Source organism: Anarhichas minor, unplaced genomic scaffold, assembly GCF_050575085.1.
Source record: "Anarhichas minor isolate MPS153535 unplaced genomic scaffold, ASM5057508v1 ptg000055l, whole genome shotgun sequence".
Taxonomy (NCBI): Eukaryota; Metazoa; Chordata; class Actinopteri; order Perciformes; family Anarhichadidae; genus Anarhichas; species Anarhichas minor.
Genome location: NW_027466501.1, coordinates 5879418 through 5893825, shown reverse-complemented (window position 1 = coordinate 5893825; position 14408 = coordinate 5879418). Strand labels below are relative to the sequence as shown.

Below are 14408 nucleotides of genomic sequence, written 5' to 3'. Positions count from 1 at the left end.
TTATTGTGACACTTCTACTCACCACTAGGGGTGTTATTTAATCCTACTTATAATATTTCTAATACTGAAATCCTTAACATTTACTTGTAGTCGGTGGATTTTTGTTTCCAAGACTGCAATCTTCTGCAGGATTTTGTAGTAGTCATCCGTGGAGAAGGGAGGCATCTTGCTGCTACTTAGCTTTAGCTTAGCTGCTAGTTAGCATTAGCTAACAACCCAAATAGCTCGACGACTTTCTGGATTTGTCTTCACTCAAACGTTGAAGAGTGATATATGTGATATATCTGGCAAATTGAAGCAAGAAAATGCAAGCAGAGGCAAGAGCAAGCAGCAAAGCGACTGCACTCTCTCATCAAGGTCAGGTGAGGGCAACTGGTCGGTAGTCATTGAGGCTAGATGGTGTCGTCTTTTTTGGTACAGGAACCAGGCATGACGTCTTCCACTGCACTGGGACTCCCTCCTGCTTCAGGCTCAGGTTAAAGAGATGTTGCAGGACTTCAGACAGCTGGACGGCACAGGTCTTCAGGACCCTGGGCCACTGTGCTGTGGAAGACGTCGTGCCTGGTTCCTGTACCAAAAAAGACGACACCATCTAGCCTCAATGACTACCGACCAGTTGCCCTCACCTGACCTTGATGAGAGACTGCAGTCGCTTTGCTGCTTGCCATCAGGTCCTTCAGCTTTGCCTTGGTGGAGTCTCTCCAGCTGTCTCCTAACCTGGCCAGTCGTCACAGAGAGGGGGGGAGGGTGGAAGAGCCCTTTGATGTTGAGGGCTCTGTGTCCATGCAGCTCACCAGGGGGGACAGAGGGGGAGGTGTTTGGGAGGTGTGGTGTGTGGAGGAGACAGATGAGGGCTGTGAGCTAAACCTATTAAAGAAAGAGTTTAGCTCGTTGGCCCTCTCCAGGGAGCCCCCTGGTTGTCTCCCTCCAACCTTGAAGCCAGTAATCTGCTTCATCCCGGTCCACACCTCCCTCACATTGTTCTGCTGGAGTTTGGCCTCCAGCTTCCTCCTGTAGGAGTCCTTGCACTCTCTGATCTTTATTTCCAGGGCGCGCTGGACTCTCCTTAGCTCGTCCCTGTCCCCCGACCTGAAAGCTGCTTCATGATCCATGGCTTGTTATTGGGGAAGCAGCGTACAGTCCGGGATGGTATGACAGTTTGTTCACAGAATTTGATGTATTCTGTGATACAGTCCGTCATGCTGTTGATGTCCTCCCCATGTGGTCCACAAAGCACATCCCAATCCGTCGACTCAAAGCAGTCCTGCAGGGCGTCATTAGCCTCCTGAGACCACCTCCTCACAGTCCTGGTGGTCACAGGCAGCCTCTGCACCAGAGGAACATACTTAGGTGTTAACAGGATCAAGTTGTGGTCGGACCTGCCAAGGGGGGGAAGGTGTGTTATTGTTCCTTGTGGGGCAGTCAACATACTGGTGAAAAGTTGGCAGGGCTTTATCCAGAGTGGTGTGGTTAAAGTCTCCAGTAATTGCCAGAAAAGCACCAGCATGTTGACTCAGCAGTCCAGATACAGTGGAGTGGATGGTGTCCACTGCTGCGTCAGCTGATGGCGGGACGTACACAGCCACAACAATGGCGGACGTGAACTCCCTCGGCAAATAATATGGATGCATCCCCACGGCTAACAGTTCAATGTCCGGGCTACAGAAGCGTTCCTTCACACACACATGGTCGGGATTGCACCACCTCTCGTTCACATACACAGCAATCCCGCCACCTCTCTTCTTACCGCTCAGTACAACGTCTCTGTCCGCCCGAACAGTCCTGAAGCCGGGCACCGACGCACTGTGGTCCGGGAAATGCGCGTGCAGCCACGTCTCCGTGAAACACATGACGCTACACTCACGGAAGTCCCTCTCAGTCTTTACCAGCGCGCCGAGCTCGTCCGTCTTATTCGCCAAAGACCTCACCTTCCCGGTCATAATTGCCGGTACCGAGGGTTTATACTTCCTCGCCTTCGCCCTCCGCTTAGCGCCCGACCTGCAGCCACGAGCCCTTCTCCTTAGCTCCGCCGGGATCTCAGGCCTGGAGCCGGGCAAAAGCCGCGGTTGCTCAGCGCAATCAGCTGATCGCGGGAATAGACAATGGCCCCACTCATTGTGTGTGGCTCTCCGTTACAAACAGGAAGAAAAGTAACAGAAAAGCCACAGGAAAAGTTGAGAAAAAGTTACGGCCCGTTGTCTGACCATAATTTAAACCAAACGTTAAGGAAAAAGAACAAAAGCAGAGAAGAAAAGTGAAAAAAAAAGACTAAAAATTAAAACACACAGGGAGCTGCTGCGACAGGGAGCTGCTGCGACAGGCAGCCGCTGGCACGGCGCCATCTTCCCATCTTAATCTGGGAACCCACCGGATATCATCTGATGGTGACTCAACTTTGTCTGGCTTCATTCACGTCATCTCTCAACACCAACTCCAGTCTCACATCTCAAGTGGCTAATCAGACTGTAAACAACAAGCAGCACAAGGAAAAGGAAGTCTTGGCCTTGATAAGTGCTGGCTAAACCGGAACCCCAGAAATACAGCCCCTTGGCCCCAGAGGCTCGACCATCGTCAGACCGATAGACGGTGGATCAGAGATTGACAACAACCATACTGTACCTTTTCTGAGCTGTGTTGTATTTCCCCAGGTGAATGTACTGTAATGGGCATTCCCAGTGTGACCACCAACCTGTCTGGTTTCGGCTGCTTCATGGAGGAGCACGTGTCAGACCCTGCTGCCTATGGTGTGGACACACTCACACACATCTAGTCTTAAAAACAGCCTGCCTCATATCAAAACTCTAATAACCCTTTCATTTTAAAGACTTACATGACTGGCCATCTGTGTCCTACACTCCCCCTGTTCTCCCTCACTGTATCTATCAGGTGTATACATCGTGGATAGACGGTCCTGTTCACCGGAAGAGTCCTGTAACCAGCTGACCCAGTTCATGTTCAGTTTCTGCCAGCAGTCTCTGCGCCAGCGCGTCATCCAGCGGAACCGGACTGAGAGGCTGTCTGACCTGCTGGACTGGAGATACCTGGGACGGGTCTGTTTCTGCTGCACCACCACCAAATAGATGTTTGAGAAGAGAGAATATACAACATCTAGCAGGCAGAATACTAATTCATGTCTGCATACACAACTCACAAGATAATAATCAACACAACTCTTTGAATGCATGAAAACAGAAAGAAAGAGATTTCCATTTAAAGCTTAAACATCTTCTTTAAGGTAGTCCCTCCTGTCTAACCCTTCTCCTCTTTCATGATACAGTTTATAAGTTGTTCAGTTAGTTGATGTACATCTCTGCTGACTTGTGATTTGCAGTTCTACATACACGCCCGCCATCTGGCACTGAACAGAGCTTTCCCAGACAAGTTCAAGATGGACCCCATGTACCCGCTGAAGGTAAGCAATGCTGTACAAGAGAATGAGGCAGTTTGTGAAGAAGTGTCTGGCACGTAGGGTTCTTAGTATCAAAAGATCAGTCCGAAGTGACTGTTCAAATTCCAATCTAATGTCGACAAAGAGATGCAAAATGACCCCAAAGACCTGGCTGCTTTTGGCTGTCCTCTGGGTGGGGGTCTTTTACATATCTATGTTCACTCCTATAAATATGATTCATGTTAGAACATTTGAAGTGGTTTATTTGGCATTCATTCATTCATTCCAATAATGTACAGTTTATTATTGCTGAGGGCTTTACATTTAAGTCTCAACACATTTTACTCATTTCCCAAATGTGCCCCAGTCTGCCCCTCCCATTCTAAAGCTTGAAGGTGCTATTATGCCTGTCAGGCTTATTCCATTTACGTAGCAAGAGCTTTCACTGGAAAAAAGGTGAGCAACAACTGTTCACATCTTTGGGTTATTAATCACAATATTTGAATGGTATTACAAACAGAGAAGCATCTCTTGGTGTCTATGTGAGAACCTGTAACATGTCATGTGCACGACAATCCCTCTCATGTTGTGACTGACACGCACACTGGATACTTTTGGATTGTACCCACGTGTCAGAATTTAGTTGGTAGCTTAACAATTAGACTACATTTTATTTTGACATTAACAGGTATTATTACTAGAGTTATAATATCTAGCTGAAAATAAAAGGGAAAAGATAGGAAGATGGGAAGTAGATGGGAAAGGGAGGGCATTGCCCAATGCAGAAGGGGAGGAAAGGGGGAGGAGGGAGGAGGGGAGAAACAAAGAGAGAAAAAGAAAGGAGAACTTGGATAAAGGAGTGGATGAAGGAAATAAGGAATTCAACACAAGGCAAGAACGAGGGGGTAAGGGATAGAATCAAATGCAAGAAAGAAAAATGAAAAGAAGGTTAGAAAAAAGAGAAAAGGGAGGAAAGAGAATAGAAGGAATGAATGAGCGTGAAGTTGAGGCAGAAGGCAAAATGAGAAGGAAAGTCAAAGATCTCTGATGTTGCAACTTCTCATGGAAGCCTTCAGTACCTCTGAAGCAGCTGAGTGTGGAGGATCATCTGTTTCTCTGCAGACATGAACAGAAAGCTGCTTGGAAGTCAGAAAATCTTTTATAAAAAGTCACGCAGAATCATTTGCGATAACACCTTTGTCTCCACAGACAGAGGGCTTCCGTTACCCACGGCCCTACTCGGTGCCCCCCTCTCCCTCTGCCTCCGTCCACTCCACCCCCCACCACAGCGATGATGATGATGAGCCCTACGATGAAGATGAGGAGGCTGAGAGGGACCGACTGAACATTAAAGCTCCCTTTGTGCTGGGTGCTGTGCCATAGGGCAAGAAGAAGCAACCTGCAGAGTTAGGAAGCTGAGAAGCTGCTAACAAAACAGGTTTACAGTCAGTCACAGTGTTCCTCACGGATGTGTAAAGAATAAAGTAACAAGATGAAAGGCTCTCGAAAGTTTGTGGATTTGAGACAAAATAATAAAAGGCCTGAAAGCGTTATGAAAATGGTTGCCCTTTGGTAGTACTCTGGGTAGTGCTCTGGGATGTACAAGGTCCATCACAAAACCCCGACTTCTGTTCTCAAGCTCAGTGTCATTGTGGTGCTTCCTAAAGCTCCATTCTTTGTTGTCATGCTTCTTCTCAGTCACTTTATACAAAACAAGGATATTGTCTTCAATTCACCCTTCCCTAAGTCCCGCCCTAAAACGCAGTCTGGCCAATTACAGCGTAGCATTGGCCAGCTCCAGCCAGGGTCCGACAACTAACCGAAAAAATGTTACGTTTCTCCGTAAAAGCCTGTGGAGCTAACATCAGCTGAGCACGTTAGCACAGGATTAGAGTTAGCGCTTCTATGCTACGCTAGCTACGCTGAACGTAGACCTTCCCGGCTTTTCAGGACCAGTGTTGTGTCTTCATTTCATTGTCCTTTGTCAGGATCACCAGGTGATGTGGTGGTTCACTTTTACACTTTGGCTTCTGTCTTTGTACTTAAACCTGCTGTCATTCTGCACAAATCCTTCCAACGCATACTGTAGAGCCTTGTCTGCTTCTCCCTGAAATGGCTTTTTCCTTTTTCTAAAATGTATAATATTCGTTGTTTGTTCAGTGTGGGCTCCATGGTAACTTAGCTCTGACAGCTTGATGGAGTAGCAGTAGGGGGCGGGGCTTAGCCAGGGATCATTTGATATGCAGATGCCATACAGTTATATGTTCTAATGCAAAATAATAATTCTAATATTCTAATATTATGTATTTGATTCCCTGTTAAACAATATAATAATAATAATTGATTAATTTGCATACTTGATAAAGCATTATAAAAACTCAGACATTCTCAAACCAGTAGTGCTAAGAATTTCAACTCTTTTTATTAAAACATCACATTTCAAACAGAGTCAGATAATTCATATTACAGAACAGCTGTTCTTCTCCTCACACACAACCCAAAACCTCAGATCACAGGAACCAGAGACAGCTCTAGAGATGTATGAAAGGGGATCAGAAGTATTCTCTCTTCCACACCGGCAGCTCCTGGAAATACACCTCATCTGGCTTTTCATCGGCTAGATGAGAGAAAGACAACGTGAACATTCAATTATGGAATTTCATTTATAACATAAAATAAATTTTGAGTCAAAGACAGAACAAAAGACACAGAATCTTTCAACTGTTTTCCTGACAGTCCGTAATAGACCCCTTTGATTTTAAATTAGACCTCCATAACACTTTATAATATAACATATATAATATAACACTCGTTATATTGTATCCCCAGTTACTTTGAAAGTATTGAAAAGATCCTTACGTTAGATATCAGAGAGCTTCTATCTTTGTGAACAGGCGTTCAGAGTGAAGATGGTGATGATGTCATGGTCAGAGTGATGATGATACATTTACAGTTTAAAACCAGATGTGTTTCCTTCACTTTTAAATGCTGTTGGTTTTGCCTCACAGGCTACAGACAGGCTGCGCTCACAAAGAAAGCTATACTTTGATGTTCTATGTTTATATGTTTTCTGATGTAAATATAAACACCAGAATCAACGTTGTCTTTTTTCCATCAAGATACAAATACTGTACAGCATTGTCCAGATACAGCTGTGATTATAGGATGTAGGGTCTGAATAATTAAAGTTGAATTTCAATTTGTTTTCTTCAAAAAAAAGACAATATTAATATTAATGCAAAGCATTCCTTGTGTCCGCCCCTCAGTGAACCCAAAGCTCAGCGCTGTGAGTAGATGAACCCGCATGCATGCTGCTCTCACCTCCCTCTCTCGCCTGCTGCAGGAAGTGGAGCAGGACGGTGGCGGCCTGGTCCACGCTCAGCTTCTCTGTGTTCTGACTGCGGGTCTCTGACAGCGAACACACACACACACACACACACACACACACACACACACACACACACACAGTCATTATCCTGAGCCAAAGGGGATCCAGGCTCCATGGAACCGTATCATACATGACACACACGTGTGCTCTACTTGAACCAGAAGCTCCGTTGTACCGAGGTGTAATGTGTCATAGACGTCTCCTTCTTTCCGGTCCTCTGAGATGAACCTTCGGCCCTCTGGGAAACAGAAAGAAAGAAAGAGATGCATCCGTCACTTCTGGAATGTGATGTAGAGACAAATACAAAGGGGTGTTCTTGAATAAATATATGACGTGAATAATAATATGAATAAACATACACATTACGCAATATACCCATGACAGTGTGAAAGAAGCCAGTTCAGCCTAAAACAGTCGTTTTTATGAAGCAGCTCTTATTTCACAAAGTCACGTGAACAGAAGTGATTGATGGACAAAGACAGAAAAATGCATCCAAAAAAGATGTGTGTCTGTGTTTATTCATTTCATATTGTAGTATTGATGTATCTAATATTGAACACTGGGGTCTCCATGTACACACACGCTTCATTAGGCAAATACATACGAGTGCCCTTGAGGTACAGCATCGCCTGCGGGGTCCAGTTCCTCCGCTGGAAAGAGCCCTTTAACAAGAAACAACTCTGTATTCTCTGCTTTGTAACCCTGCTCTCCTGTGAGCTAACAATCGGTGCTCCACATGCTGAGCTCTCTTTCTTTATTCTCTAGTATTGAGGCAATGGTTGAATGAAGAGCATCTGCTTTACCTTTGGGGCGCTCCACGACTGCGAGATAAACGATGCCAGCAGGAGAAGCGTGAGGACAGAAGTTATTGTGATGGTCCTCAGACCCTGTGGAGGAGAAAGACATTCAGGATTAGTAACAGCATCTCAGAGGCAGACCAAGCTTTACATTTACCGACTAACTTTGAAACTTAAGTGCAAAAGAGTATCTGATGGAGATCTGAAGACACGATGCTTGTTTGGAAAAAAATGTTTTTCATCTGCAGTCCGGTGAAATAAAATAAAATCAAATCTTATTTTTACAGAGCTATCGTGTTTTATCAGAATCTTTTTTTGCAGGTAGGAGAAACATACATTAGGTGATTCAGGTTATTCTGATTAAAGTACGTTCTACTTACTTTCATGGTGTGGTGGATCCTGTGAGCCTGGTGTCCAGCAGAGAGGATGAGAGAGGCAGAGGTCTGGGCTTATTGCTGCCGGTGCATCCTCTCCCTGTATTTATATCCTCTGGGCCTGGGCGGGGAACCGGCTGAGCTCCGCGCTCCTTCATGATGCCAGCAGCCATAGGTCACGCCAATTTGTTGACACGGAGGCGGTGAGGAGAGCCGATCGATCCTGCTCCTTTCATTGAGGGCGCTAGTGTGAATACTGGTGAATTAAAACAGCTGCCATAAGCACTTTCTGCTCCATGTATCAACATTACACATGTTGGAGCTGCAGGCCGTTAATGCCAAGCGTGGTTGTCACTGTCGATAGGAGTATGAGTAATGAGTAATAGTTCCTCCTGTGGATTATTGATATGTTTGCACCTTGCTCACTGGAGCAGAACACGGAGAGATGAGAGCTGGGTTTTATGAATCAAAAGGCCACACTTCCAATTATGAATGTAATAATCCAAAGCCTGCATTGGTGAGGGAGACTGGGGGCAGTGAATTCTCCTGTCAGTGATGTCACATAGTCTACAGTAATACCAGGACCCAGTCTATCAGGATGTCAGCTGGGAGTCCAAGTCCCCCCACTGCTGCTCCCATGTAGCCTTCACAGTTCATTGGTATATTCTACTGTTGCACAAAGCTGCATTTCTCTATCAAAAAATGGAACTTAGTTTCCAAGTAATGCATTGCATATCTCCGTTTATTGGTCAGGATTGTTATTGTTAAATGAGTGTAAAATACTGGGGGCTCTACACATTAAAAACCAGCCCCATATTAACTGTCTGACATTGTGTGTCGTAGCCGATGACCATAGCTACCAGTGGCGGGCGGTGTGTTTTATACCTGAGCCTTCAGTGCTGTCCTACTACAGCTGAACCACCTCCTAAAAACCTCATTATGACGCCTCAGCTATGCTTGTTATTTGTTTCTAGGGGTGTAACAATACACGTATTCATATTAAACCATTCGGTACGAGGCTTACGAACCGAACAATACGTTTGAATAATACTAGTGCATTTGGAAAATGCAGGAGCTTAAATTGTGGGAAATATAATGTTCTCTCGGTGGAGCCACTGCGCTCAACCTGGCAACCCACCCAACGTCTGACTACCACAGAAGAGCAACATTGTACTCTGGTGAGGCGCGTGTGCTCTGATACGCACACTATGCTAAACTAGCTTAGCAGGAAAACAACAGCAGCATGCACACAAGCTACACTCTCCCCGCAGCGTTTAGCTGTTCCTACTGATTCAAACAGGGCTGTAAAGAGAGCCACAAAACACTTAACTTTGGGCCCGTATTGACGTAGAGAATTAGTGGTCAGATTTAATCTCACCACTAATTTCTCAAAGAAAGCAGACGGTACCAGTTTTGTCTATTGCTCTGGAGCTCACATGTTTAACACCACAACAATTAAAAACCACATCAGCGCGTTCGGCAGAGTCTTATCTTTCTCACGGTATCCATATTTTGGCACTCAGAGTCCTGCTTTTTGCTAAAAGGAGGCAGGAGTTTTGTTCAAAATCACTGATTACTGTAACGTTTCTTAATCAGTCTGCCTCTAACACCAGGTGCGTCCTCAAGATGGCAACCAGTTACTCTCTCTCTCTCTCTGTCTCTCTCTCTGTCTCTCTCTCTGTCTCTACACACACACACACACACACACGACTTGGAGATATTGTAATGGAAAAATATGTTTAGTATCATGTTGAGTTTAAAATATGTTTTGAACACTCTGACAATGACACCAGACCTTTGAGCGGATAAATACTATACGTGTCTAAATACCCGTTTTCCATTGGATGATTTACCTATAGGTGAAGGGGGGTTTTGCAAGGATAAAAGATGTGTTTTTATGTGATTTAGTTGACAGCCTCCCTACTGTACACTGAGATACGTGTCAGTGGAGACACTCTCCTATTTGCAAATATTAAAAGACGAACAACGTTGATTCTCTCAAGACTCTGTTCATTGACAGATTGGAAAACTCTAACTCTTCTCCCGATTGATCATAGAAATTTTCCATAACAATATTCAGTCAAAGGCATCCTATCTGTCTGTCTGTCTGTCTGTCTCTCTCTCTCTCTCTCTCTCTCTCTCTCACACACGCCTGTCATTTAATAACCTCTGTGTTTGTGTGCCAAACATTATGAATATGTCTCCTCTCCCCCTCTCTCACCCACCCAGTCCCACCCTTTCAAAATAAAAGCCCCTTGGAGTAACTGTATCTTAACATGAAGCTCAGAATTAGCTTAGTTGTTTTTGTATTTTTTTTCTATTAAAATGTGTACACTGCACTCTGGTCCTGCCTTGTATGAATTAGTGGTTTCTTGTCAGTGGGTTGGGTGTAGTTATGCATGATACATTGATAATACATTTTTAAAACCATTCTTTCAGTCATTCATTGATTCATTTCCTGTTGCAATGGTAATTAAACAAGGCAATACAACCATTGTGTTCTCTACACGTCTCTCACAGTGAAACACACAGAGCAGGTGGTGTACCTTGAAAATACATGCATAGTTAATACCGGTAACATCGGCGTGTATATATATTGTGACGTCTTCGGGCAGTAGCAGCCACACTGTCAACACTTCCTGCGAAATTTTCTAGTTATTATTACTATTTACATTTTCATAACTATTACAGCTACTATTACTGCTTTTATTACTGTAACAGACTGTCTCATGTTTGTCGTTGTGGTGTTGAAGATAATATGTCCCTTGAGGGTTGTCGTAACGGAGGGGCAACTCCCGCCTCTGGCCGAAGGGAAAAACGATAATAAAGAGAGTAGCCGTGGGCTGAACAAGATCTTGTCTGGTCTCCCGACTCCAGTGATTACTATTTGATCAGTGCCCTCACACACGAACCCAAGACGCTCGGTCACATTATCATTCTAGCATTCCACTGCTGCTGCTGTTATTATTTCTGCTATTAGTAGTGCTACTACTGCTATTACTACTTTTATAATTTGTATCATTTCTGTCATATGGATGAACCATGCTGTATACAGTTGTGTGAAAAAGTGTTTGCCCCCTTCCTGATTTCTTATTTTTTTGCATGTTTGTCACACTTAAATGTTTCAGATCATCAAACAAATTTAAATATTAGACAAAGATAAGACAAGTAAACACAAAATGCAGTTTTTAAATGAAGGTTTTTATTATTAAGGGGGAAAAAAAATCCAAACCTACATGGCCCTGTGTGAAAAAGTGATTGCCCCCTAAACCTAATAACTGGTTGGGCCACCCTTAGCAGCAACAACTGCAATCAAGCGTTTGCGATAACTGGCAATGAGTCTTTTACAGCGCTGTAGAGGAATTTTGGCCCACTCAGAATTGTTGTAATTCAGCCACATTGGAGGGTTTTCGAGCATGAACTGACTTTTTAAGGTCATGCCACAGCATCTCAATCGGATTCAGGTCGGGTCTTTGACTAGGCCACTCCAAAGTCTTCATTTTGTTTTTCTTAAGCCATTCAGAGGTGGACTTGCTGGTGTGTTTTGGATCATTGTCCTGCTGCAGAACCCAAGTGCGCTTCAGCTTGAGGTCACAAACAGATGGCCGGACATTCTCCTTCAGGATTTTTTGGTAGACAGCAGAATTCATGGTTCCATTTACCACAGCAAGTCTTCCAGGTCCTGAAGCAGCAAAACAGCCCCAGACCATCACACTACCACCACCATATTTTACTGTTGGTATGATGTTCCTTTTCTGAAATGCCGTGTTACTTTTACGCCAGATGTAATGGGACATACACCTTCCAAAAAGTTCAACTTTTGTCTCGTCAGTCCACAGAGTATTTTCCCAAAAGTCTTGGGGATCATCAAGATGTTTTCTGGCAAAACTGAGACGAGCCTTTATGTTCTTTTTGCTCAGCAGTGGTTTTCGTCTTGGAACTCTGCCATGCAGGCCATTTTTGCCCAGTCTCTTTCTTATGGTGGGGTCATGAACACTGACCTTAATTGAGGCAAGTGAGGCCTGCAGTTCTTTGGATGTTGTTCTGGGGTCTTTTGTGACCTCTTGGATGAGTCGTCGCTGCGCTCTTGGGGTAATTTTGGTCGGCCGGCCACTCCTGGGAAGGTTCACCACTGTTCCATGTTTTCGCCATTTGTGGATAATGGCTCTCACTGTGGTTCGCTGGAGTCCCAAAGCTTTAGAAATGGCTTTGTAACCTTTTCCAGACTGATAGATCTCAATTACTTTGTTTCTCATTTGTTCCTAAATTTCTTTGGATCGCAGCATGATGTCTAGCTTTTGAGGATCTTTTGGTCTACCTCACTTTGTCAGGCAGGTCCTATTTAAGTGATTTCTTGATTGAGAACAGGTGTGGCAGTAATCAGGCCTGGGTGTGGCTAGAGAAATTGAACTCAGCTTTCCAAAGATGTGATAAACCACAGTTAATTTATGTTTTAACAGGGGGGGGCAATCACTTTTTCACACAGGGCCATGTAGGTTTGGATTTTTTTTTTCCCTTAATAATAAAAACCTTAATTTAAAAACTGCATTTTGTGTTTACTTGTGTTATCTTTGTCTAATATTTAAATTTGTTTGATGATCTGAAACATTTAAGTGTGACAAACATGCAAAAAAATAAGAAATCAGGAAGGGAGCAAACACTTTTTCACACAACTGTGTGTTATGTTGTTCCTTCAGTACACATAACATCTATCACACTGATCCCTCCTCTGTTGCTCTCCCTGAGGTTTCTTCCTTTGTTTTCACTCAAAGTGTTTTTGGGGAGTTCTTCCTCCCACCGTGTGAGGGTCCAAGGACAGAGGAATGTTGGATGTTCGTAAAGCCTGCTGAGAAAAAAATGGTGCTATTGGGCTGTAAAAAGTTAAATATAATACAAATTAATCTATAATGTCTTCCTTTGTTTGATGAAGATTTTAGTTTTGTCCACAATCATGTACAAGTAGCTCATAGGTTCCAAAGCTGAGTCCTTACTGCAGGGCTCAGCTTCTGGTCCCTTTGCTGCATGTCCTCCCCTCTCTCTCCCCGTCCTGTCTATCACTCTGTCCTACACATTAAAGGAAAGAAGCCCCACAAACTATCAGCCATACTATGACAATAACCCACTAACACCAACATATCCACTGCTGCCATTACAGTTAATAACTGTAGATTGAAATGCACAATCTCTATTTAACAGGAACATATCATCTGTCACTGTTTAAAAAGGGCAAACCGGTGCCTCACTGAATCTAAGGCAATCACAGCTAAAATGATAGTGGTTTATTGTCGATACAAAGTATTTCCTAACCTTCACCAACTGGTTATACAGCCAACTTGAGTGGATGATGCTCTCTCGTCTCAAACATCCATCTATGCATCCCATGGGATTACCAAACGCACCATTCCTCTCCAGACATTCATAGCAACTTCCAAAGTGTGTGTGCTCTGTCTGTCCAGCAACATGTCAAGTCAGTTTTTTGTCAATTTGACCATTCAGCTTTGAGATTCCTTGTTTTCAACTGGAAAGTTGGACCATAGTGGCACTGATGAAAAGGTCAGGGGTCACCAGAACATTGGAGTGTATCCTGTGGAGTCCCTAAATATTAATACCAAAGAGGAACTGGCTGGTAATATTGAGATGTGGACATGTGACTAATGAAAGGACAAAGCAACAGAGAGAGGGTGTAGTTTTACCACAAACTCCTTCCCTGAGCAGCAGCAGCATAAATCCCTCTTGGAGTCCAGACACTGGTGGTGGTGCTGATGATTCTGCTGAGACTGGGCCACGACAGGCTAAATGCAGAGACTCTTATCTAAAATGAGACAGCAGCAGGATGCAGGAGTGTCACTGTGCTATTGGATAGAAGAGAACAGCTGATATGATTGAGAGCTCCAAACAATGACAGCAGCACATTATGAGTGAACATCAGATGTATGAGAAATAAACTACAGGCCTAAACAAGCCAAAGTCTTCCTGAATGAACTTACGCTAGAGCTTCACGAGAACTAAACTTGATTGCAGAAGTCATAAACACACAGGTACATCGATAGCTCCGCTGTTACCCATCCTCTATATGAGGAGCGGTGGACATGGGGACAGGAGAGCCGGGGATCAAACGCTAACCTTGTGTTGACTGCCGCTTTACTGGAGGGATGAACAGCATTCTTCCTAATATGTTCTATCATTTCCTGGTTCGTTGACGATTTCCATCATGTGCGCTCTGTGTTCAGTATGTTTCTACACATACTCATTCAGGTTGTATTGTCATCTATAGCTGGCACCACAGTGAAGGATGGGCAGACTGATTAGCTCACATCATGTACTGTACATTTATTCATACTGTACATCTATTCTATTCAGTACAGTCACTCTAAGGTCCTCCTGAGATATATGTAAATATATATGTGGATGTTGAAACATCAGATGTACAGTGTATGTAAAGAGTCAATGACAAGACAGGA

General features: G+C 44.0%; 2 protein-coding genes across 4 annotated transcripts in view; one reads left to right on the top strand and one right to left on the bottom strand.

Moving 5' to 3' along the window:
- Nucleotides 1-4785, top strand: part of gys2 (glycogen synthase 2) — a 38591-nt gene extending 33806 nt beyond the window's left edge. For 2 of the 3 annotated variants that reach the window (XM_076076138.1, XM_076076137.1), the window contains 4 exons: nucleotides 2649-2744; nucleotides 2887-3050; nucleotides 3332-3424; nucleotides 4598-4785. In XM_076076138.1, coding sequence (XP_075932253.1) covers nucleotides 2649-2744; nucleotides 2887-3050; nucleotides 3332-3424; nucleotides 4598-4771 — 527 coding nt within the window. In that variant the 3' untranslated portion in view covers nucleotides 4772-4785. The remainder of the gene's footprint in view (nucleotides 1-2648; nucleotides 2745-2886; nucleotides 3051-3331; nucleotides 3425-4597) is intronic. The other variant, XM_076076136.1, reaches the window with a different exon arrangement.
- A 1011-nt stretch (nucleotides 4786-5796) lies between these two features.
- Nucleotides 5797-14279, bottom strand: spx (spexin hormone). The gene is made up of 7 exons (XM_076076150.1): nucleotides 13641-14279; nucleotides 7954-8203; nucleotides 7580-7663; nucleotides 7381-7438; nucleotides 6952-7014; nucleotides 6710-6796; nucleotides 5797-6005 (listed from the first exon to the last, which is right to left on the bottom strand). The coding sequence occupies exons 2-7, from the start codon at nucleotides 7957-7959 to the stop codon at nucleotides 5941-5943; spliced, it is 363 nt and encodes a 120-aa protein (XP_075932265.1). The 5' UTR covers nucleotides 7960-8203; nucleotides 13641-14279; the 3' UTR covers nucleotides 5797-5940.
- Between the last annotated feature and the right edge of the window lie 129 nt (nucleotides 14280-14408).